The sequence below is a fragment of the Lissotriton helveticus genome, chromosome 1_1, assembly GCF_964261635.1.
Source record: "Lissotriton helveticus chromosome 1_1, aLisHel1.1, whole genome shotgun sequence".
In the NCBI taxonomy this organism is placed as follows: Eukaryota; Metazoa; Chordata; class Amphibia; order Caudata; family Salamandridae; genus Lissotriton; species Lissotriton helveticus.
The window spans coordinates 1,623,256,081-1,623,282,076 of NC_136057.1; the positions used below are offsets into that span (position 1 = coordinate 1,623,256,081).

At 49.5% G+C, this 25,996-nt stretch overlaps 1 protein-coding gene across 1 annotated transcript in view; it reads right to left on the reverse strand.

Moving 5' to 3' along the window:
- Nucleotides 1-25,996, reverse strand: part of ITGA5 (integrin subunit alpha 5) — a 289,891-nt gene that overhangs the window by 59,617 nt on the left and 204,278 nt on the right. Inside the window, exons 9-15 of the mRNA XM_078688465.1 lie at nucleotides 24,503-24,546; nucleotides 24,022-24,078; nucleotides 23,319-23,371; nucleotides 18,109-18,314; nucleotides 11,898-12,089; nucleotides 11,687-11,732; nucleotides 10,265-10,369 (exon numbers count right to left, since the gene is read on the reverse strand). Coding sequence (XP_078544591.1) covers nucleotides 10,265-10,369; nucleotides 11,687-11,732; nucleotides 11,898-12,089; nucleotides 18,109-18,314; nucleotides 23,319-23,371; nucleotides 24,022-24,078; nucleotides 24,503-24,546 — 703 coding nt within the window. The remainder of the gene's footprint in view (nucleotides 1-10,264; nucleotides 10,370-11,686; nucleotides 11,733-11,897; nucleotides 12,090-18,108; nucleotides 18,315-23,318; nucleotides 23,372-24,021; nucleotides 24,079-24,502; nucleotides 24,547-25,996) is intronic.

Below are 25,996 nucleotides of genomic sequence, written 5' to 3' on the forward strand. Positions count from 1 at the left end.
ACTCTGAAGCTCCACTCTGCACTCTGAAGCTCCACTCTGCACTCTGAAGCTCCACTCTGCACTCTGAAGCTGCACTCTGAAGCTCCACTCTGAAGCTCCACTCTGAAGCTCCACTCTGAAGCTCCACTCTGAAGCTCCACTCTGAAGCTCCACTCTGAAGCTCCACTCTGAAGCTCCACTCTGCACTCTGAAGCTCCACTCTGCACTCTGAAGCTCCACTCTGCACTCTGAAGCTCCACTCTGCACTCTGAAGCTCCACTCTGAAGCTCCACTCTGCACTCTGAAGCTCCACTCTGCACTCTGAAGCTCCACTCTGAAGCTCCACTCTGCACTCTGAAGCTCCACTCTGCACTCTGAAGCTCCACTCTGCACTCTGAAGCTCCACTCTGCACTCTGAAGCTCCACTCTGCACTCTGAAGCTCCACTCTGAAGCTCCACTCTGCACTCTGAAGCTCCACTCTGCACTCTGAAGCTCCACTCTGCACTCTGAAGCTCCACTCTGCACTCTGAAGCTCCACTCTGCACTCTGAAGCTCCACTCTGAATCTGCACTCTGAAGCTCCACTCTGCACTCTGAATCTCCACTCTGAAGCTCCACTCTGAAGCTCCACTCTGAAGCTCCACTCTGAAGCTCCACTCTGAAGCTGCACTCTGAAGCTGCACTCTGAAGCTGCACTCTGAAGCTCCACTCTGAAGCTCCACTCTGAAGCTCCACTCTGAAGCTGCACTCTGAAGCTGCACTCTGAAGCTGCACTCTGAAGCTGCACTCTGAAGCTGCACTCTGAAGCTGCACTCTGAAGCTCCACTCTGCACTCTGAAGCTCCACTCTGCACTCTGAAGCTCCACTCTGCACTCTGAAGCTCCACTCTGCACTCTGAAGCTCCACTCTGCACTCTGAAGCTCCACTCTGCACTCTGAAGCTCCACTCTGCACTCTGAAGCTCCACTCTGCACTCTGAAGCTCCACTCTGCACTCTGAAGCTCCACTCTGAATCTGCACTCTGAAGCTCCACTCTGCACTCTGAAGCTCCACTCTGAATCTGCACTCTGAAGCTCCACTCTGCACTCTGAAGCTCCACTCTGAAGCTCCACTCTGAAGCTCCACTCTGAAGCTCCACTCTGAAGCTCCACTCTGAAGCTCCACTCTGAAGCTCCACTCTGAAGCTCCACTCTGAAGCTCCACTCTGAAGCTCCACTCTGAAGCTGCACTCTGAAGCTCCACTCTGAAGCTCCACTCTGCACTCTGAAGCTCCACTCTGCACTCTGAAGCTCCACTCTGCACTCTGAAGCTCCACTCTGCACTCTGAAGCTCCACTCTGCACTCTGAAGCTCCACTCTGCACTCTGAAGCTCCACTCTGAAGCTCCACTCTGCACTCTGAAGCTCCACTCTGCACTCTGAAGCTCCACTCTGAAGCTCCACTCTGCACTCTGAAGCTCCACTCTGCACTCTGAAGCTCCACTCTGAATCTGCACTCTGATGCTCCACTCTGAATCTGCACTCTGATGCTCCACTCTGCACTCTGAATCTGCACTCTGAATCTGCACTCTGATGCTCCACTCTGCACTCTGAATCTGCACTCTGAATCTGCACTCTGATGCTCCACTCTGAATCTGCAGCTCCACTCTGAAGCTCCACTCTGAATCTGCACTCTGATGCTCCACTCTGCACTCTGAATCTGCACTCTGAATCTGCACTCTGATGCTCCACTCTGCACTCTGAATCTGCACTCTGAATCTGCACTCTGATGCTCCACTCTGCACTCTGAATCTGCACTCTGATGCTCCACTCTGCACTCTGAATCTGCACTCTGATGCTCCACTCTGCACTCTGAATCTGCAGCTCCACTCTGAAGCTCCACTCTGAATCTGCAGCTCCACTCTGCACTCTGAATCTGCAGCTCCACTCTGAAGCTCCACTCTGAATCTGCAGCTCCACTCTGCACTCTGAATCTGCAGCTCCACTCTGCAGCTCCACTCTGAAGCTCCACTCTGAATCTGCAGCTCCACTCTGAAGCTCCACTCTGAAGCTCCACTCTGAAGCTCCACTCTGAAGCTCCACTCTGAAGCTCCACTCTGAAGCTCCACTCTGAAGCTCCACTCTGAAGCTCCACTCTGAAGCTCCACTCTGAAGCTCCACTCTGAAGCTCCACTCTGAAGCTCCACTCTGAAGCTCCACTCTGAAGCTCCACTCTGAAGCTCCACTCTGAAGCTCCACTCTGATGCTCCACTCTGATGCTCCACTCTGATGCTCCACTCTGATGCTCCACTCTGATGCTCCACTCTGATGCTCCACTCTGATGCTCCACTCTGATGCTCCACTCTGAAGCTCCACTCTGAAGCTCCACTCTGAAGCTCCACTCTGAAGCTCCACTCTGAAGCTCCACTCTGAAGCTCCACTCTGAAGCTCCACTCTGAAGCTCCACTCTGAAGCTCCACTCTGAAGCTCCACTCTGAAGCTCCACTCTGCACTCTGAAGCTCCACTCTGCACTCTGAAGCTCCACTCTGCACTCTGAAGCTCCACTCTGCACTCTGAAGCTCCACTCTGCACTCTGAAGCTGCACTCTGAAGCTTCACTCTGCACTCTGAAGCTGCACTCTGAAGCTCCACTCTGAAGCTCCACTCTGAAGCTCCACTCTGAAGCTCCACTCTGAAGCTCCACTCTGAAGCTCCACTCTGAAGCTCCACTCTGCACTCTGAAGCTGCACTCTGAAGCTCCACTCTGCACTCTGAAGCTGCACTCTGAAGCTTCACTCTGCACTCTGAAGCTGCACTCTGAAGCTCCACTCTGAAGCTCCACTCTGAAGCTCCACTCTGAAGCTCCACTCTGAAGCTCCACTCTGAAGCTCCACTCTGAAGCTCCACTCTGAAGCTCCACTCTGAAGCTCCACTCTGAAGCTCCACTCTGATGCTCCACTCTGAAGCTCCACTCTGAAGCTCCACTCTGAAGCTCCACTCTGAAGCTCCACTCTGAAGCTCCACTCTGAAGCTCCACTCTGCACTCTGAAGCTCCACTCTGCACTCTGAAGCTCCACTCTGCACTCTGAAGCTCCACTCTGCACTCTGAAGCTGCACTCTGCACTCTGAAGCTGCACTCTGCACTCTGAAGCTGCACTCTGAAGCTCCACTCTGCACTCTGAAGCTCCACTCTGAAGCTCCACTCTGAAGCTCCACTCTGAAGCTCCACTCTGAAGCTCCACTCTGAAGCTCCACTCTGAAGCTCCACTCTGAAGCTCCACTCTGAAGCTCCACTCTGAAGCTCCACTCTGCACTCTGAATCTGCACTCTGAATCTGCACTCTGCACTCTGAATCTGCACTCTGATGCTCCACTCTGCACTCTGAATCTGCACTCTGAAGCTCCACTCTGCACTCTGAATCTGCACTCTGAATCTGCACTCTGATGCTCCACTCTGAATCTGCACTCTGCAGCTCCACTCTGCACTCTGAATCTGCACTCTGAATCTGCAGCTCCACTCTGAATCTGCAGCTCCACTCTGAATCTGCAGCTCCACTCTGAATCTGCAGCTCCACTCTGAATCTGCAGCTCCACTCTGAATCTGCAGCTCCACTCTGAATCTGCAGCTCCACTCTGAATCTGCAGCTCCACTCTGAATCTGCAGCTCCACTCTGAATCTGCAGCTCCACTCTGAATCTGCAGCTCCACTCTGCACTCTGCAGCTCCACTCTGAAGCTCCACTCTGAAGCTGCACTCTGCAGCTCCACTCTGAAGCTCCACTCTGAAGCTCCACTCTGAAGCTCCACTCTGAAGCTCCACTCTGAAGCTCCACTCTGAAGCTCCACTCTGAAGCTCCACTCTGAAGCTCCACTCTGAAGCTCCACTCTGAAGCTCCACTCTGAAGCTCCACTCTGAAGCTCCACTCTGAAGCTCCACTCTGAAGCTCCACTCTGCACTCTGAAGCTCCACTCTGCACTCTGAAGCTCCACTCTGAAGCTCCACTCTGCACTCTGAAGCTCCACTCTGAAGCTCCACTCTGCACTCTGAAGCTCCACTCTGAAGCTCCACTCTGCACTCTGAAGCTCCACTCTGAAGCTCCACTCTGAAGCTCCACTCTGCACTCTGAAGCTCCACTCTGAAGCTCCACTCTGAAGCTCCACGCTCCACTCTGAAGCTCCACTCTGAAGCTCCACTCTGAAGCTCCACGCTCCACTCTGAAGCTCCACTCTGAAGCTCCACTCTGAATCTGCACTCTGAAGCTCCACGCTCCACTCTGAAGCTCCACTCTGAAGCTCCACTCTGAAGCTCCACTCTGAAGCTCCACTCTGAAGCTCCACTCTGAAGCTCCACTCTGAAGCTCCACTCTGAAGCTCCACTCTGAAGCTCCACTCTGAAGCTCCACTCTGAAGCTCCACTCTGAAGCTCCACTCTGAAGCTCCACTCTGAAGCTCCACTCTGAAGCTCCACTCTGAAGCTCCACTCTGAAGCTCCACGCTCCACTCTGAAGCTCCACTCTGAAGCTCCACGCTCCACTCTGAAGCTCCACTCTGAAGCTCCACTCTGAAGCTCCACGCTCCACTCTGAAGCTCCACTCTGAAGCTCCACTCTGAAGCTCCACTCTGAATCTCCACTCTGAAGCTCCACTCTGAAGCTCCACTCTGAAGCTCCACTCTGAAGCTCCACTCTGAAGCTCCACTCTGAAGCTCCACTCTGAAGCTCCACGCTCCACTCTGAAGCTCCACTCTGAAGCTCCACTCTGAAGCTCCACGCTCCACTCTGAAGCTCCACTCTGAAGCTCCACTCTGAATCTGCACTCTGAAGCTCCACGCTCCACTCTGAAGCTCCACTCTGAATCTGCAGCTCCACTCTGAATCTGCAGCTCCACTCTGAATCTGCAGCTCCACTCTGAATCTGCAGCTCCACTCTGAATCTGCAGCTCCACTCTGAATCTGCAGCTCCACTCTGAATCTGCAGCTCCACTCTGAATCTGCAGCTCCACTCTGAATCTGCAGCTCCACTCTGCACTCTGAAGCTCCACTCTGCAGCTCCACTCTGAAGCTCCACTCTGAAGCTCCACTCTGAAGCTCCACTCTGAAGCTCCACTCTGAAGCTCCACTCTGAAGCTCCACTCTGAAGCTCCACTCTGAAGCTCCACTCTGAAGCTCCACTCTGAAGCTCCACTCTGAAGCTCCACTCTGAAGCTCCACTCTGAAGCTCCACTCTGAAGCTCCACTCTGAAGCTCCACTCTGAAGCTCCACTCTGAAGCTCCACGCTCCACTCTGAAGCTCCACTCTGAAGCTCCACTCTGAAGCTCCACTCTGAAGCTCCACGCTCCACTCTGAAGCTCCACTCTGAAGCTCCACTCTGAATCTGCACTCTGAAGCTCCACTCTGAAGCTCCACTCTGAAGCTCCACTCTGAAGCTCCACTCTGAAGCTCCACTCTGAAGCTCCACTCTGAAGCTCCACTCTGAAGCTCCACTCTGAAGCTCCACTCTGAAGCTCCACTCTGAATCTGCACTCTGAAGCTCCACGCTCCACTCTGAAGCTCCACTCTGAAGCTCCACTCTGAAGCTCCACTCTGAAGCTCCACTCTGAAGCTCCACTCTGAAGCTCCACTCTGAAGCTCCACTCTGAAGCTCCACTCTGAAGCTCCACTCTGAAGCTCCACTCTGAAGCTCCACTCTGAAGCTCCACTCTGAAGCTCCACTCTGAAGCTCCACTCTGAAGCTCCACTCCGAAGCTCCACTCCGAAGCTCCACTCCGAAGCTCCACTCCGAAGCTCCACTCCGAAGCTCCACTCCGAAGCTCCACTCCGAAGCTCCACTCCGAAGCTCCACTCCGAAGCTCCACTCCGAAGCTCCACTCCGATGCTCCACTCCGATGCTCCACTCTGATGCTCCACTCTGAAGCTCCACTCTGAAGCTCCACTCTGATGCTCCACTCTGATGCTCCACTCTGATGCTCCACTCTGATGCTCCACTCTGATGCTCCACTCTGAAGCTCCACTCTGAAGCTCCACTCTGAAGCTCCACTCTGAAGCTCCACTCTGAAGCTCCACTCTGAAGCTCCACTCTGCCGGCAATGCCGGAACAGAATCGGGGGCGTTCCCGGCGTCGCGTGACGTCGGCAAAAGCCAAAGAATGTCGGGAACGCCCCCGTGTCTGGTCCGGCATTGACGGACAGGCCCCTCGTCCAATGGCAAGGCTCCATTTACGGAGCCAGCCAATGAATGAGGAGGGCCGACCCAAAGCACACTACAATTCTCATCAGGTTTTCGCCTGCGCGAAAAAGATGCGCAGAGCGCATCTTTTTGGCGAGGCAAAACCTAAAAAGGAGCCACCCTGGCATTCCGAGCAAATGTTCTAATAAACAACATATGTATGGTGGCCATATGGTCGTCCATCCAACACCTTTCACAAAACACTTCTGCATGGATATCCAAATGAGCAAAGTGTCTCACTTGGGACAAAGAATACATATCTGAAAAGACATTTTGACCCCGCGTCCAAAAGCGACCATGGATACAGCGCCAAAAATCAATCCACCGCATGTGAATCCAGAAAAGATCCATGCTGCAATACAAAATGGGTTACTTACTAGTAGGAGTAGTTTTGCAGCTTAAAGAAGTCTCTGGAGTCACAAGCCACGCACCTCCTACCCAGAACATGAGGTGCCACAGAACTGGGTAGAGACTACGATACCTCACAGACATAGCAGGAAGCTAATAAGGACAAGACAAGTAGCCAAGAGGAAGAAAAGAATCTTAAGCTGGCGACCACGCACAGTCCCATCAGGACTCCACGCCTGACGTCATTAAGGACAGACATAGCACCAAATGGTCAAAGACTATGTACGAAAATGAAAAATAAAAAGAGCAAAAGGAGGGCTATCTAAGAATATTCTGGACCCAACCACTAGATAATGCACAACGCGTGTATCCAGAAAAGATTCACGCTGCAAAACTCAGTGTAAACTGGTTTAACAGCGAACTGGGAGCAGGAGAGAGCCCGCAGTCAGTTGGAGAAGGAGTACGAACAATAGCCCTAATACTAAAGCATGGGTGTCAACCGACGAAGAGTGTTAGATCATGCCACATCAAATCATTTCTTTTGCTAGTCAATTTATCTGGTGAATATCCAGACAACCTTTCATACATCAGTGTTTAAGTCTTTTAACTATCCATGGGGACTCTGTTATGGTTTCCTTTTGTTTACTTTGCAAAATCTAGGCTGGACCAAAAGATGCTCGCGGCATTGGAAGTTTCCATGAAGGAATCCGTTCCCGAAAGCTGGGGACAACACCAACTATGTAAATGTAAATGTAAATGTACAGGAATTTATATAGCGCAAATCACCAAGCGGTTTCTAAGCGCTTGCTTAGGGGACCCGTCCTGGTATTCCCCTGTGAGATAACCCCGGCAGGGTATCCGCAAGGTGAAAGCCAGGCATCCCGCCGCGAGGGGACGTTGTGGAGATTAAGCAAGCATTTGCCCAGAGTCGCAGAGTGTGAACCCGTGAATCGAGTAGGCACCGGAGTGAGAATTGTCGAGTCCATGGACATTTTAGGACTCAAGACCCCGCCGAGCCGGGAATTGAACCCTGGTCCCGGGCTGACCTCTGCTTCCAGGTCTGCCTCCTCTAGCCAGTGAGCCACACTTCTCATACATGTGCAGCCCCGTTCCAAGTATTTCTTGGGAAGCGAGCAAACATGAGGGAGGGCGGGGGCAGTGTGGAAACAAATCTAATGGCTGAAGCAGGAAGCCAAGCCTAGCAGCAGAGCTGTGCATTGGCTGCTGCTGTAAAAGGCACTGCCGTGTGGCACTCATTTAGCGTACACGACCGAGCCCTTGCTCGACCTTCAAGCGTCTCCCTAACTCGATGAGCGAGGACGTCACACGCCCCCACCACTTCCTGCAGGGCTCCCCCTCTTCAGGGCTCCGAGTCTCCAGAAAAAGCAGGCACTGGAAGGGAGGGTGGGTGTTTCCAACATCCCACAATTGTTCATTCATTCCACCCCCGGGCACATGGCCAGAAGTACTGGGGTTGCTCAGCAACTGACAAACCACCCTCTGAAAATAAAGAGAAGCAGCCATATGCCTTACCTCACACCACCTTGCTGTGAGACAAAGCAAAATGCAGGACTTCACTCTCCCTCAGCCTTTAAAGCCAGGCCATGTGCAATACCTTGTTTTAAATGGCTTACTTATCCCGATAGGTATGCGCGTAGCACTTACAGAGCAGATTTCATGGTACAGCTGAATCTTCTTCGCAGTGGTGTTTAAATCGGAACATGCACAATAGGCCTGGACTTTCCTCAACTGCCACAAATAGATGTCCGAAAAGCAATAAAGGATCCCTCCAGCCCACTTCTAAACAGGCCTACATTGTGTTTCCTCGCCCTCACCGATCAGCATGTCAGATTCCCTTGGGTTGTCCCATCCACGTCCACATTTTGGGCAAGCTAATGTTACAAAAGGGTCAAAGTTTACTAAGGGACATGTTCACAAAACATGTTGCCCAACAAGGCAAATTTAGGTAGCAACATTTTTAATCAGCGATGGGACATTGCTATTTTTGGGTTGGGCCCACCTTTACAAACAGGTAATCCATCTACACAATTGTGTGTTTGTTGGTATCCAACAACAATTAGCAGTTTCCTGTTCTGGAAATGCCACAAATCTACTTCTGTTCAGAGCAGACTTTTATGTGGTTATAGAGTGAGTGAAGGAGTCCCACATTTCATGCTATGTAGAAGTGGTTTCTTCACAGGAACAATATTTTGTTTGTGAAGAGAAAAATATTCTCAGAGTCTAAAGCTTGGAACAATCTTTCTCTAGCTATTCACACCATTAAGTCAGAAAATCACAGTAGGAAGCACCTGAAGACCTGGTTGCTCACTACTGCATAAAGGTCTGTGCTGATGGTGCCACGAGTTTTCTGGCTAGCACCAGGACGCTCCTGGGGGCAGCTGTTTGAGCTCTAAAAATCTGATCATTCCTTCGAAAATGCACGTTTGCGCTCCATTTTCGCATGATAAACTATACAACTAATACTTCTACAAACAACGGATTTTCTTATTAGCTTCCAAAATATTTTGAGATTTTTTTTTTAGAAGTCAGAAATATGTAGAAAACAGACGAAATCTTACCGGAGAAAATCAAAAGACTTTAATGCAATCCTGTTTCTGAATTGGGATCAAGGTGAGCAGGCTATCTTAAGTCCTAAAATGGAGTATCCTAGACTGATCGGGTTTTGAGGTTTCCTTTTACAAAGTATTTGACTCAGTGGAATAACGCCAGTGAAGTCCTAAACATTATGAACTTTCACAAGGACAAACCTTTTTAAAAAGCAAAAGGAACAGTAAGAGGGAAAACCATTCAAGTTCCTTGTGAATCTATGCAGGATTCCATGATGGAGAGTAGTTCTCAAGTCAACCAACATATCATATTACAAAATTGCTTGTGCACCTCAATAGGCAAGATGGTTCTAGAAAAATGAGTCTCACTTGAAAAAAAGTTTGACGATCAGCGACCTTTCCTGTGCAATCCATCTTGAACTACTATCTGGAAAACATGGTCTGGAAAAGGGTTCTTAATCAAATTGATCAGGAGGGTTCTGAGCAAAAGCGTCAAAATAAAAGTGTTCCTCACTTGTGAGATGAGGTATAGGATTTGTGAAATGGGTCTAGTGACCCCTTAATTACAGGACTTGATCTTGAGACCTACTGGCTTTTCAACAACTTTTCGTACAAGCTTCACAGCACTTGCAAAGTTCTACTCTGAGGGAGAGAATTCTAAACTAAACCAAAGGGTTCATTTTGCACAAAAAGCAGAATGAGAATGAAAGGAAACCACAAGATGAACAGTCTTCTTTAAATCAAGATCAACACACAGTGTGAGAGAACGTAAGAGTTTCCAAACTTTTGCCCATTATCAAACGTTCGCCGCAAACACTTACTGCACAAGCCAGATTCAATAAAATCCAGCTCTGAAATAAAAAAAAAAAGGTATCAGTGGATTCATTCAAGCCTCAAGGGGGGTATTCAAGGTGCCTCTGAGGTAGACTGATCTCCATTTGCTCAATGATAAGTTGATAATGGACGTAATTTAGACTTTTTAGATAGTTGGCAATAGCATTCGGATATATGGTGATCGTACATCTGATGCCACTAAAAGGTGTAGTGACTCGACTTGGAATACACGTCCGCACATTCATTTTTAGCTGGGGGCATGTTAACCATGTGAAGGCCTATTTCAAGTGGAGAAGACGTCTCGACATTTGACTAAGAGAAAGCATTGGCCTTACTCACCAGGACACATAGACATCATTGGATAGCTGGCAGTTCTTCTCCTCTGGGTTGAACATCTTGGGGGAGATGGTGAGGGAGGCACTGGCGTACACAATGGGGCGGCCTCTGGAGACAGAGATGGACAAGTTAAAGCCACATCTCAGCTTCAAGTAGGTTAACAGGAAGAAATTCGTCGTCCTTTGTTTTAAACATGTTTTACCTATAACAATCAGGACACTCGCTGGTTTACTTTGCTTATTTAAACCTAGTGCAACACACACACCTTTGCCAACCATCTACATCACACAAAAACAGTGTAAACCAAACAAAACAGGGACTGCATGGGCACAGACATCACATACACCACATACATGCTTCCCTCGCAAAAAAGCAACGTGTGCAGCAGTGGTGGAAGCTACACCGAAAGTATTCTCCAACCACACAAGAGCATGGGCCGCAGCAGTGATGGGCAAGTTGATTCTCACACAACGATGAGGTACAACTGCAGTGCAAGCATCTCTCTCACACCAAGACAGACAGAAGCAAGTTAGAGATTCAGGCATCAGTTTACCACAGTTGAACATCCCCCTCCAACCTGAAAAACCTCCTCCCAGTCCTAGTGAAGCAGCGTCAAATGAAGGAGACAGCAGTTAGAAGTGTGTCATGTGCCCTGACCATTGTCATCACACAAGAGGAGACTGGTCAAAATGTAGACACACCGAAACTCGTTCCATGGCAGGGGTCTCTAGTTAACACATCCTGACCAGTGTTATTCAGGATTAAAAACCACATCAAAGGAGGCTGACCTCTCGCTGCCACTGAGAAGAAACAGGAGATCTATATATCTAGCTATCTAGATAGATCTAGCCATTTAGATGCCATACCCAGAGCGCAAGGGCACAAAATCTACAAAGCATTCTAGCTCTCTGCAGCCAGAGAAATCAGCCATTGAACACTCTAGCTCTTACCCACTTGAAGAGACTATCTACCGCCTATGCTAGCAGTCCGCTGCAAAAGGACATATCAAACACCTAGTTGTCACTCGCAGAAGACATCTCCCGATGCAGATCTAATCGTCATCCATGGAAGGACAAACAACTACTCTAGCCACAACTGAGGTGAATGTGTGACTTTGTTCTGCATTCTTTCCATCAATTGGTCTTTTTACAATAAAAAGTAGGGCATTATAAAATTGCTCTAGCCATCAAGAATGACAATAAGTTCCAAGCACTCTATAGACATCGCCATTAAAGAGAGGTACTGAAGTCGCTCAAGACAAAGGAAAAAACTGACACCAAACAAATAAGGCACATTCTATATTTGACCTGTAGGAGCACATCAATATCAGCTACATCACCAAGAGGCGGTTCTTATGTTCGTCTCGCTCTCTCAATTTGTATTTGAACTACGATACCTGTAACAAGACTAAAAAATGGCTCCTACCTGTATACCACAGCTTTATCCACACCAAAGGCTCCTACAATGAGGTCTGCAAAGGAAAAACAAGAGAAACAGAGCTGAGAGCATAAGGGATTTGGAAGTCAGGCCCACCACAGAATGCCCACTACCAACATAGGTTCTGCATCCTCCCCTGTCCCAGATCAGGCTCTGACCCTTCTCTGCCAGCAATGGAATTCAATGTCTGCTAATTTACCTGGATACCCATTTCCATCGAGGTCCTGATCCCCACGGGTCGCAAACCCAAAGAAAGCAGGCGATTCACTGGACCCCCAGTGACCCTGCAGGATCTGTGAAGGCTTGGTGCTCAGACCATCGGCCTGTCCATTGTAAATGTAGACCACCCCCTGCTGGCTCTCTCCTGCAAATGGTGCACTAACAGCTACATCTGCAAAGTAAGACGTAATGAATGTTAATTCAGACTAATTCCATCGAAAAAGAATGCCACCAAACCATACTATAACTTTAAAATGGTAGTATTCAGACTGAAAAAGAAAAATAGATTTACCTGTTAGAGGGCTCCCATCATGGCATGCCGTGGATACCACATGCTTTCGGAAGATCACTTGCCACCAGCAATAAATATCAAAACTTATTTTTTGAATATCAGATTCTAACGTAAATTACCATCAATCAGGCCCTAGAATGCCCAGCCTAAAAACAAATATTTTGAACCAATATGGTGTAAATCTTCTTTATTGAGGACACCATTTCATATTTGGGTTCCTCCATTCTTTAACGACTTGTGCACTCAATAGGAGTGGGCCAGAACTATAGCTGCGAGATTCCTCGTACAGCGTGTAGGAAGGTGGAATTTGACTGCATTGTTGCCCCCACTTTTTCCTGGTGCTTTGAAGGTTTTTGACTTAGTTTGGCTGGGATCCTGCTATCCAGGGTCCCTGCCTATCTGCTTTCCTCTCTAAATTGATTCCATGGACTATAGGTACACTCCAGTTTGGTTACTGGGGTACCCTTGTGAGTCCCTAGTATATGGTACACTAGGTACTAAGGGCATAGGTACCCCAGAGGCCTACCAGGGGCTGCAGCATGTATTATGCCACCCCTGGGAAGCCTTCCAAAATGACACCACAGGACTGCTACTGCAGCCTGAGTAAGGTTGTCCCTGCACCCCTTACTAAGATATAGATTACCTATATGTACCTTTAATCACTGCACTTATAAACCGATCAGTCACTCCTATGGCAGGCCTTACCATTCCTGTAGGCAGAGTGCTTGGTTTTGTGAGAGAGGGTGCCCATGCATGAGTAGGACCCCTCTGTAGCTTTCGGAATCTATTCTCTGAGGCTGTTCTGTGATGCAGCCAGACCATATACTCTTAAGTGCATTATAACCTCGCGGTTAATGCCAACTTTGGAATGGCTGCATGGAAACATGTCGTGTTTGGTGTCAAACACTTTGGAATCCTACCCTCCCCAGCCAGTCCTGGCGGCAGGGGTAGAATTCCACCCTTCTAGAGGGAGAAGACATGTACACACTGGTCTGCCCAGTAATAGTTTAAAAGAGCTCTGGCATCACAAAATGGATGCTGCAGCCACAGACACGAGTCTGGCCTCCTGCTGCGGACCGAAACTCTGGCAGGGGAGGCCTGGACAAATAGGTTTCCTGTCACAGGGCGGTGTAACACCCTCCCAGACGAGCTTTAGTGTATTGCGGCTGCGTGGGTGCACTCAGAGTGCTTTGATGTCTGCACTGGGGGCACATTTGGTGTCCCTGTGCATAGCCCAGTTCACACCAGTTGCAGGGGCACTCAGCCTCTGCTCTGGCGCAAAACTGGACAAAGGAATAGGGTGTAGCCACCCCTATTTCCAAACCTTCCCATAGGTGGGTCCCCAGAGTATGTCCAACCCCTTTCTTCAGTAGAAGTAAGGGACACCTGGCAACAGGACTTTAGATCACACCTGGATGAAACGCTGAAACGGAATCCTGGAACTTTGACGTTCTACTAAAGACTAGAGGACGGAAGAATCTCCCTTGGTGTCAAGGAGTGACTCCCCTGCTCAAGCAGGCACCATCGAAGCATTTGCCTGTCTGTATCTCCGAAGCTCCCGGCGGACTCCGAACTAATTGCAGCCCAGGAAGAGGATTTCCAGACTTCCCAAAGGACAACCCGAGTCCCCAGCAAAGCTCAGGCCTGCAGCCCTCACGAGTGACATGGAACCGGATCTCATGCACATTTGCTAGTGCATTGACTTTCCGATCTTTCTTGAAGTTGTGCTTTGGTTTACTTGTAGCCCAAGCCCCGAGCATCATCTGCACTGAAGATTGTGGGCCTACACTCCACGAGTGTTTTCAATGAGCCTGCTTCTTGCATTTCAGCTCGAGGCCCCTTCACGATCCCAGGTCCGTTGACTGGTGGGTCCCCACGAAAGCCATTCTGATTTTCCTTGGGCTTACTTGGTTGCGCCAGAGGTGCCCTGACTGCCTACCAAGTGGTGAGTACCTCGGGCCTTGCTGGTCCACACCAAAACATTTCTTTGATTCCTGTGTGGGTTGCTGCTGCCAAGGCTTGTTGGGTCCAATCGGGCACCGACACCGCAGCACTTAACATCCTTCGTGGAACAGGTCAATTTCAGATCCTGGTCATCGTCGACACCTCCTGGTCCTCGTGGCTGAAGTCACGCTTCACCTTCTTTACTTGAAATCACCGGACATCGGTGGGCATTCGACTATCGTGACCCTGGTCACTGACAAGTGACCCAGTCTCTGTCCCCTCTGCTTTCAGGTCTTTCTCATCTTCGATCTAGGCTTGGATCACTCCGGACACTAGGATAGTTTTCTATAAAGGTAATCTTTAACCTACCATCAATAAGGGTCGTTTGGACTGGTGCAAGGTGCCCACTAGAGTAGTGGACAGCATATGCCAGGCCAACTTCTCACACAGTGATTGCATATTCTGGTCTTCCAGTTTTTTGGGCGCACCCCTTGGTCACGACAATCAATTCGATCTACCATTGCGACTTGCACGATATTCTTGTGGAAAGCTACGCAAACCACCAATTGTAACAAGCACTGGCATAGCCAATAGGTCTCGCATTTGGGACCTTATAAGTGTTTAGCCATGCAGCAGTTGGTGTTGTTGCACCAAGGATATTCTGGTGCATAGCTAAATACTTATAGGGTCCAAAAAGTGAGACCTATTGGCTATGCCAATGCTGGTTTGTTTTTTGTTGCTGTTTTGTTTACGTTGCCAGATCTACAATAGCTGGACATGGTTTCTGTTAACAGTTCTTTGCATCAAATTAACTTGTTTTCATTGCTCTGAATGTCGTTTCCATTCTAGTTGTAGGAAGTAGTCATTCCCGGGGGTTTGGGGGCTGCCTAGCTTTGCACATGCGCCGAACTTTGTCAAATGAGAAAAAGACTGGTGCAGGCGCAATTTACAAGTGTGAAGTAAGTGAGCCCCAGGGAGCATGACTCACTCACACAAGAATTCATGCACTGCAGCTGCATACTCAGCATGGTTTAAGAAAACTCCACCCACTCCCTCCCAGGCATCGAACACATACCAAGAAACTGAGCAGAGCCTGCCTGCTGCACTGACGGCTGGTGGTGTGTGCCTGGTGAAAGTGTGCACTGACAGCTGATGGTGTGTGTGCCCGGTGAAAGTGTGCACTGACGGCTGGTGGTGTGTGTGCCCGGTGGAAGCGTGCCCTGGCGGCTGGTGGTGCTGGTGGTGTGTGTGCCTGGTCAAAGCGTGCACTGACGGCTGGTGGTGTGTGTGCCCGGTGAAAGCATGCACAGACGGCTGGTGGTGTGTGTGTGTGTGCCTGGTGAAAGCGTGCACTAACGTCTGGTGGTGTGTGCCTGGTGGAAGCATGCACCGACGGCTGGTAGTGTGTGACCGCTGATCATGTGTGTGCCTGGTGGAAGCGTGCACTGACGGCTGGTGGTGTGTGTGAGTGGTGGAAGCGTGCACTGACGGCTGGTGGTGTGTGTGAGTGGTGGAAGCGTGCACGGACGGCTGGTGGTGTGTGTGAGTGGTGGAAGCGTGCACGGATGGCTGGTGGTGTGTGTGAGTGGTGGAAGCGTGCACGGACGGCTGGTGGTGTGTGTAACTGGTGGAAGCGTGCACTGACGGCTGGTGGTGGGTGTAACTGGTGGGAGCGTGCACTGACGGCTGGTGGTGGGTGTGCCTGGTGGAAGCGTGCACTGATGGCTGGTGGTGTGTGCCTAGTGGAAGCGTGCACTGACGGCTGGTGGTGTGTGTGCCTGGTGGAAGCATGCCCTGACGGCTGGTGGTGTGTGTGCCTGGTGGAAGCGTGCACGGACGCCTGGTGAAAGCGTGCGCCTGGTGAAAGCGTGCACTGACTGGTGGTGTGTGCCTGGTGGAAGCAGGAGCATTCACAGTGATAGAAGACACAAACGAAACCGATGAAGAGGAGGGGGAGAAGTGAGAAAAGGGAGAGGGCGTGCAGCAGAGGAGCATGATTCACAGCTAGAAGACACAAATGAAGCTGACCAGGAGGGAGGGGGGAAAGGGAGGGGTGGTGCAAGCAGAGGAGCCTGATTACAACAATAAAAACACAGATGGCAGCTGTGCACGAGGAGCTCGTGAACGCAAGCTGTAGGCCATCAAAAGCCTCTGGTGGCACTTTTAAAAGCCACTTACTAAACGTCTCGAAGAGACAGCTGCGCGGTCTCAGGTGAGACCTAAAAAGTGGCAGGGTTTGTAGATTTACATCCACCGTGGTATCAAGAGCCCAGAAATTGAACTCCAGATCTGAAAGAATCAATTGTAAGTGAAATGGAAGAAACAGCAAGGGGTAGAAACAACAAGGATGGCCAATCCGCTGTAGCATGTCCCACCGAAGTATCCTGCATGATAATTATCAGTGCATCTCAGGAGAGGATCAGCTTCAGGAGATAAGGCTATGCCACTTTTTATGGAGAAGACTGGATTCGTGATCAGCCCTGTACAGGAGGTATTGTTAATACAAATATCCAGAGGGGAGGAGGCCTTTAAAGGTGAGGCAGCTCTATAGACTACCCACATTGCATCCACATTTAAACAGGAAGCAGGTTGAATCTTAAGAGATCACCACGCCCTCTTACTCGTCAGTTAAGTAACGCAAAGTTGGGTGCTGGTGGTGATGGGTTTGACTCCACTTCAAAGAGTGTCAGAAGTTTGGCAGGACTGATGTCAAGGCTTTGATGCTCTTTAACACAGGTCGCTTTAAGGCTGCATGGAGGTCTCCAGCCAGACGCTGCAGATGTTAGGGCTTAAGAATAACATATTGTTGACTGAGTTTCACCCCAAAAACTATTTTGCGGATTGCCACTGTGGACACGGACCTGCTTTTTTGGAATAGTCCATCAAAGAAGGGGTACGCGTTCTGATTTTGTGGTAATTTACACATGAGATATGGAATAAAATACGCAGGCTTCAGGGAAAGTATAACCGTTTAAATACGCAAAGCATAAATATATATCATTCCCTTTTTTGTCTTTATGCAATTGGAACGTTAGGCCATGTCTCCTCCCCTTCTTTGGACTCTATTCAATAAGAGGAGAAAGAAGGGGGTGGGGACCATGGCATTACAATGATCTCATTTGATTTTTTCCAGACAGAAATATATCACACCTTTTCTGGTGAAGATACTGCTCTTTGCAAATGATCAAATACGGCTCAACAATAAATGCATAGTCCTTGAGGCGTGGCCTTATTTCTAGTGAGCCTCCTATGAAACAGACAAAAATGAATGCAAAGATGGCTTTTGTGGCCTCTGTGTTTATAGACTTGACATACATAGCTAGTGACTCCTTTAGCAAATGTGCAGTTTAAGCATTGCTGAAACTTGCATACAAATTTCCGCACTATTTTGGGCGTAAGGAGCATAAGCAACAAAATCATGTTTTTAATTTCACCAGTGATCAGCCCGACAAAAGCTAGTGCTTTAAAAAAAAAAAGGAAATTACACACATACATATATATACACACACATATATATATACATACATAGACATATACATACACATACATACATACATATATCCCCAAACACAACAAAGTGCTCCTTCCGGATCCCGTGACTGGAAGGAGTGTGGTGCGCTGTATCGGGAGAGCCTGCCGATCAAAATGTCACGGAGTCCAAAATGAAGTGCACACTGAGGGAATAAGGCGAAGTGCATGTTTAATGAGTGATGTTCGGCTTGACTCCTCGAGGATGTTTAGAGAGAGGTGGGGACGAAGTACTGCAGGCTGCTTTTACCTCACATTCTTGTAAAAACAAGCATGAGCACTAGTTATTCGAGGTTAAGGACAAACTTAATACTGGCTCTAGTCTAGAACAAGCTGTGAAAAAAACAAACGACACACTTTGGGGCTGAAGGATAAAGGAAATGCCTTAAACATACGGATAACTTTCCAGAGCCAGAAAGGCATGTACCATTATATCCATCTTGATCCAAGTCTCCCAGGGCAGCGATTGCACTCCCGAATCGACTGTATTCCTCATAGCCAGTCAACACCATGGTGGCTCCAGCGTCCATGCCGTAGCCCTGCTGGTAAACGTAGACTCGGCCGACCTCCTGCACCCTCCCATCCAGAGTCTTCTCCATGAAGAGCGGGGCGCCAACCAGCAAGTCGTCCAGTCTGGGAAGAGGAGAGAAGTCTAGATAAAGATCTCGGGAAAGAATCAACAGTAATGTAGAGCACATTGGGAGAAGCGGGAAGCATTTAAGACAATGACTGTCAGTGTACGTAAACTTTAGTATTCTTGGAACAGGAAAGCACAACAAGTCAGCACCCTTCAAGCATAGGCATAGAGGGGGGTCCCAGGAGTCATGTTCCGACTGCACCAAGAAGGACCAAAGAGCTGGGAAGCAGAAATCTAGAGAGCCCATTGACTCCACCCCCAGGAGGAGGAAAGGCACCTGGGAATCCACCATCTCCATCTGCCTGGGATAAGAGAGGTGGGTGGAAGGATCATTTCCTGGAAGGTCACTACGGCGTCTGTCGGGGATAGGAGGGGTGGAAGGCAGGATCATTCCCTGAAAGGTCACTACGGCATTTATCGGGGATTGGAGAGGTGGAAGGCAGGATCATTCCCTGGAAGGTCACTACGGCATCTGTCGGGGATAGGAGAGGTGGAAGGCAGGATCATTCCCTGGAAGGTCACTACGGCATCTGTGGGGATAGAGAGGGGTGGAAGGCAGGATCATTCCCTGGAAGGTCACTACGACATTTGTCTGGGATAGGTGAGGTGGAAGGCAGGATCATTCCCTGGAAGGTCACTACGACATCTGTCTGGGATAAGAAAGGCGGAAGGCAAGATCATTCCCTGGAAGTTCACTACGGCATCTGTCGGGGATAGAATAGTTGGACGACAATATCCCAGGGAGCCCCCTGTTTTAAACTGCAGGTGGGACAGAGGGCAGGGTCAAACCTCAAGGAGCCTAGACAGAAACACAATGCGCTGTGTAATCCTTGGCTTCTTCGCCTGTGCCTATTCCTTGCTGTCCTCAAATCTTCACAACTAAATTAACTGAAATGTGGGGAATGGCGGGTGGGTGAGAGGCTGGGCTGAGAAAAAGGAGACAGTAGAGAAATTATTTTTTTCAGGCGCTAGCGAGGCAGTTTGCCTTGAACAGAATTCCCCAAAATCCCAGGACGCCTCCTTCATTCCTATTTCCAAGGATAACTAAAACCACCTGCAGAGGCTGAGGCCTTTAGCACGTGGAGGCGGGGAGCGGTGGGGTGGGAGGGGTACATTACCAAGAAACACGAAAAGTCTAAGCACAGAGAAGCCACAAAACAATTAGTTTGTCTGTAACAAGGTGTACAAAAGTAAGGAATGTGCACGATTACATACAGTAAGGGACTGAGGGACGTTAGGTCTCATTTTAGTTTCTTTTGTAAGCACAGTGCTGGTCAAAAGGGTCAGTGTCTGGGCAACCCCCACCACAAGCACCCAACTCAAAGAACAGGCAGCAGCAGTGCAAGCATCAATCACCGACTAAAGATGGACCTCAGGGGCTGCAAGCTTCCTCATACAAAGGACAGACCGGCCAGCTGCATGTAGCCTTGCGTTACCTCATACATAACCTACATCACGGGCTGCCACAGCACATATCTCTCACACAGCACCGGCACAGGATGTCCTGGTATAAACTACGTTCAACTGAAGGGCGGGTAAAGCACAGACTGCAAGCTCTCCTTACACACATCCGAGATGCATCATGTATCGGTGCAGTTCAAGCTTCCCTCGCGTGATGGGTACATCGTGGGCTGCTGCGGTGTAATTGCCCCTCGTGTAGGGCATTTAGTAATCAGGCTGCCAGAGTGTATCTTTCCTCACACTCAGGCCAGGTAGTGCGTGGGCCGTTGCAATGCACTGGTCCTCAGAACATGTACAAAGCGCACAGCAAGCCTCCCTCACACACAGGCACAACATGGATTTCAAACCCACCGAACGTATTTCCTAAGATGCTGCAGTGCAGCCACCCCTCACGCACAGCACTCATTTCTTTCACGGTTGGAATGCAACAAAGCTAGTTCCCCCAAATACTAGGCAGGCGCAGCACACACTGCAACAGAGTGCAGCTCCATCCCAAATAGGGTATGTCCACCGTGAACCGGTGCTGTGCAAGCTTCACTCACACATTAGGGTAACCAACCGTCCGTAAGTTTCACGGACAGTCCGTAATTTCGGCCGTCTGTCCGTTGTCCGTGAAGGATTCTTTAACGGACGCCATTTGTCCGTCATTTTAACAGGGCACCGGTTGCCCCACCATAAAGCCGGCACCGCTTGCACCCACCTCCCTTCTTGACTCCGATGCTGCACCAAAGCTCCTCCGATACCCGGCAGCACTGGAGAGGCAGCACTGTAGAGGCACAGCGGGATGGCAGCCCTCACACCTCCAGCCCTTGATGAGCTGTTAAGAGGTGCTCGAAGGTGACTGAGAGGGAGGGGCTGCAACTTCAGGAGCAGCGACATCTATTCACATGCAAACAGCCCTGAATGCGGCATGTCTCTGCTATTTAGAGGGGGCTCACACATTCCATTTCTACCCTGGGCCCCAAACATCCTAGACCCGGCCAGATTACACCCCTGATTACATCGAGGCAGCATGTGCTTCTCTTCACCGAGCTTAATTACTGTCACTAAATTGTAAGCAAACCTCGGTTCTTCAAACATGCAGTCTATAATGTAATACAATAAAGAAATGGCACAATCGCACCCACACTGATTAACAAAGTATGGAGGACAATCAGTTCAATTAGTTCTCTTAGAGTATCTCCTGTAAGTACTGTACATCACAGTGGGGGATGGCATTTTGGACAGAGAGCCTGTCTTCTCGTTGTCTTGTGCAGGAGGGGGCGAGGAGCCCAAGATGATACTAGAATACTGCATGCCCACACCTGTACCCACCCTGGTGGATCCTGTTTCCTCTCCTGTGATGGCTCCTGCCCCCCATGTTGTGGCTCCAGTCCACCCCCCGCCTGTGAAGGCTCCTGTCCCCCCATGTTGTGGCTCCAGTCCACCCCCGCCTGTGATGGCTCTTGTCCCCCCCCCCTGTGGTGGATCCTGTCTCCGCCCTGTGTGGCTTCTGTCCCAGTCCTGGAACGGCCCCTGCAGCGAGGGTGAAGTTCTTGATGGGCCTCTTCTCAAAAGGGCTCAGCTCAAAATTAATATGGAAAGGTGGGCGAGTAAGTAAGTGAAGGGATGGGTGAATGGCTGGATGAATTAGTGAAAGGGTGAATGGATGAATGAAAGATTGAATAAACGGATAATGAGAGAGGATGGATGGATTGATGAGTGAGGGGAAGGATGGAGAGAAAATGTAAATAGCTGGATGTATGGGTGAAAGGGTAGCTTGATGATGGATGAGGGGAAGATGGATGAGGGGAAGGATGATGGATGAGGAGAAGGATGGATGGATGGAGGGGAAGGATAAATGGATGGGATGGATGGATGGGTGAGGGGAAGGATGGATGATGGATGAAAGGAAGGATGGATAAGGGGAAGGATGGATGGATGAGGGGAAGGATGGATGGATGAGGGGAAGGATGGATGGATGGATGAGTGGATGGATGGATGAAGGGATGGATGGAGGGGAAGGATGGATGGATGGATGATGAGGGGAAGGATGGATGATGAGGGGAAGGATGGATGGATGATGAGGGGAAGGATGGATGGAAGGATGATGAGGGGGTGGGTGAAAGGATGGATGGATGATGAGGGGGAAGGATGGACGGATGATGAGGGGATGGGTGGATGGATGGATGATGAGGGGGTGGGTGAAAGGATGGATGGATGGATGATGAGGGGGTGGGTGAAAGGATGGATGGATGATGAGGGGAAGGATGGATGGATGATGAGTGGGTGGGTAGAAGGATGGATGGATGATGAGGGAAAAGGATGGATGGATGATGAGGGGAAGGATGGATGGATGATGAGGGGAAGGACGGATGGATGATGAGGGGAAGGACGGATGGATGGATGATGGGTGGGTGGGTGAAAGGATGGATGGATGGAGAGTGGGTGGGTGAAAGGATGGATGGATGGATGATGAGTGGGTGGGTGAAAGGATGGATGGATGGATGATGAGTGGGTGGGTGAAAGGATGGATGGATGATGAGTGGGTGGGTGAAAGGATGGATGGATGAGTGGGTGGGTGGATGATAGGTGGGTGAAAGGATGGATCAGTGGATTGGATGGTGGGTGGGTGGGTGAAAGGATGGATGAGTGGGTTGGTGGGTGGGTGGATGGTTTGGTGGATGATGGGTGGATAGGTGGATGAGTGAAATGATGGATGGATTGATGGATTGATAAGTGCAAGGGTGAATGACTAGACATATGAGTGAAAGGGTGGATGTAAGGATGGATGAGTAAGTGAAAGAGAGGGTAGATGGACAAAAGGATGAATAGATGTGTGAAGGAGTGAAATGATAGATGGATGAATGATAGGGTCAATGGATGGATTCATGAGTGGATGAGTAGATGGATGGATGGGTGGGTGGGTGGATGGATGGAAGGAAGGATGGCTAAGTGAAAGGGTCAATGGAGAGAGAAAGGGAGGATGGATGGATGACTAAAAGAGTGGATGGGTGGAAGGATTAGTAAGTGAAAGGATGGCTGGATTGGTGAAAGGGTAAATGGCTAAATGGATGAGTGAATGGATGGATGGGATGAAGAGTGGATGGATATGTGTACAGATGGATAGGGTGAAAGGGTGGATGGATGGATGGATAATGGAGGATGAGTGAAAGGATGGATGAGGGGATGGATGAAGGGATGGATGAGTGAAATGATAGATGGAAGGAATACATGATCGATAGGTTTGCAAATCGTTGAATATGTTTGGAAATGGCTGGGCTTACTTATATACTATTGCACGACCTCTGATGTGTCTGTAAAACGTACCTATTGTCCTGAAGTTTTGTCCTGAATTTTGACCTCCTGTCCTGAATTTGTGTCCTGAATTTTGACCCTTTGTCCTGAATTTTTACACTCACCGTCCTGAATTTGCACCAATGCCAGTTGGTCACCCTATCACACATAGGACAGAGGATCGAATAGATAGTAAAATTCCGCAGTTCAAGCTCTTTCACGACTGTCACACGCCCCCTCCCCTTCCGGTGTGCCTTACTCACCCATCACGGTTGATGTCGGTCGCAGCCACGGCGTAGCCAAAATAAGAGGCCATCTGGGGAGAGAGGAAACAAGATACGGGGGTGAGCTCGCTGCAGGGTTTCTGTCTGCCATTGTCGAGGCCGAGCGCTGGAGAAGAGGGTACTGCTAAAGTCCCAGTCGTTTTTGAGCGGACAGCAATTCACCCATCCAGGGTTATTAGGAGCTGGGTGGGCCGAAAGATAGCTCAGGGGCCAGATCGAGAACAGCAAGCCCTGTGTTGGACTCCGAGCAAGGTGGAAAGGAAAGTCCAGTAGATGAGAAGCAATCGTGTGAAAGCAAGTGGACATGTGACACTGGAAAGGATCTCGAGCACGAGTAAGGACGCCCCAAAGGGATGCACAACTTCTATTTTCAAACACAATTGTGGCTAACCACGTCGAGGACAAGACCCTGAGCAGCAGAGCCGGGGTTTCGGTTAGTTCAAGCTGTGACAGGGTAGAATCCCAAGACCACGAGCAATTGGACACACAAGCCCACCAAGGAAGGACCCCATCATTAACACCAGAGGGGCAACAACAGCACAGCGCCAGGATGAGGGGGCCACTGCGCCTCAAAAAAGCAACCCTTTGCTGTCTAGCCTTGGGGTTTTGTAGGGCGGCCCGTTTTCCTAGCCGCTTTGAAGGACAATGGCCACATTATTACGCGCTTACACTCGCACACTACCTGCTCCCCGGAGAGGTTATACAAAGACTTCAGATCCGTGCCGTTGAGTATGGTAACCTGCAAACAAAGGGAAGGAGAGACATAAATGTAGGCCCTAAAACTCCTGTCTCTCCCAACAGGACCTTCCATTCATATGCATGAATCGTGCTGCTACTACAAACTCTTGTGCCAAGGGTCCTTGGCATGATGCTCCTATGTCCATAAAGGAAACACCACGTTTATGCATATTCCACCCCCCATTCCCAATAGAGCCTTACACGGTTACCCACCGATGGGCACTTAACCTCACTACAACCATATGGATACTTATATTCACCCACATTCGAATCTTGCCACGTCTTTCCCACCCTCCCAAAGATATACTCAGACTCTACACTCACTTCCACGTATGCGGTCTGCTCACTCATCTCCTAAAGATCTACCCAATCTGCCCTTCTCCTCCGTCTATATAGACGAGACGGGGAAGCTCTTGGTCACTTACATAGCCATAGGTCATGTTTCCTTTGGGGACACCAGCAACAAAATCTGAAAAATCAAAAGAAGAAGCTAATCAGAAGATGAAGTAAGGGGCGCAACATACTCGTCGGACTTGCGTGGTAATGTTTTACTGTCTTGTAAAGCATTATAATACAATACCACAAGGCACTATGCCTCGAGCTGCCGCTCTGTGCTTAGTGTGGCGATGTCTGAATGAGTCCTTTCGGAACGACAGACAAGGTGCCATTACCACACAGCTCTAGACCCCACTTTCATTTAGTATAGACTAAGGGAAAACGTAACAGCACCAAATCCAAAGAATAATTCTTGAGTTATAACAGGCTTATTTGAACAAATGGATTTAGATCTTTGACAATTATAGCTCTTTGAAACTTAATTGCATCACCATGCATTTATCCGTTATATTCTGCTCCGTTCTGGCTAGAGAGGTCTCCTCCTCTGGCTTAGGGAAGTCTACTAGCAAAGGGATGGGCTGCCCTGAGGGACTCGAGGCTCACCATGCCCAGTTGGCACAGGCCGCGAGTTGGGATTACGCTCACACACAGCTTCTATACTAAGAGCATTTGACTATGCTTCGGTCAAGTACGTATTGCGGTGCATAACTTACTATGCGGAGGCCATGCTAGAGAACCTGCTCTGGGCTCCATACACCGGAGGTCATGTAAGGGAACGCCCTTTGTTCAAGGATGCTTATACTGGCTAAGGCTGGCGCCCAGTGGGAGAGGGAGCCTTGTTCATAGCCGGTAGGGTATGGAGTCTTTCTAGATCACCCACTCTGTGGAGGTTTTTATGTACCAAAAGGGCCTGGCATCCTGTAAGAGTATGAGCCCTGTTCATGACTGTATGTAGGATATGGAGTTCTGGAAGCGTGGCAGAATGAGCTCCCTTCATGTTCATAAAAGTGTTTGAGATCACACGAGAAAACGCTCTATTTCAGCTACAAATACTAACAAGGTTTGGGTTCACAACCTCTGGGCAGGTCTAGATAAATGAACAGGGTCTGAGCCATGCTAGAGAACCAGGTCTCTTCAAGGCCGCATATACTAACAGGACCAGCAAGGTAATATGCTTTGTTAGGAATGTGATCAGAGTACATGTTTGGAGCCGTGTATATCAACAGTGCTTGGAGCTAGAAAAACTTAAGATAATTTCTTTGTATGCTAATCGGGCAGCATGTCAGTTCTTTTCAGGGTGTACAGTAGTTACTTGTCTAGCTTGGTACCTGAAAATAAAGACATCAGCAGGTCCCGGGACATGCTCCAACCTACGGGCAACAGACCACTCGGAGAGAACCACTTTATGGATGCACTACAGACAGGAGCACACCAAAACCGTGACCACCCAACTACAGAGAAGGCACAGCCCTGTGAACTCCCAACAGCTAAAAGCCACCAACAGTCCTAATGATCTTAACCCCCTCCCCATAAGCACTCCAAGGTACAAACTAAAGCAGCATGTGTCACTGCAAGATGGCTAT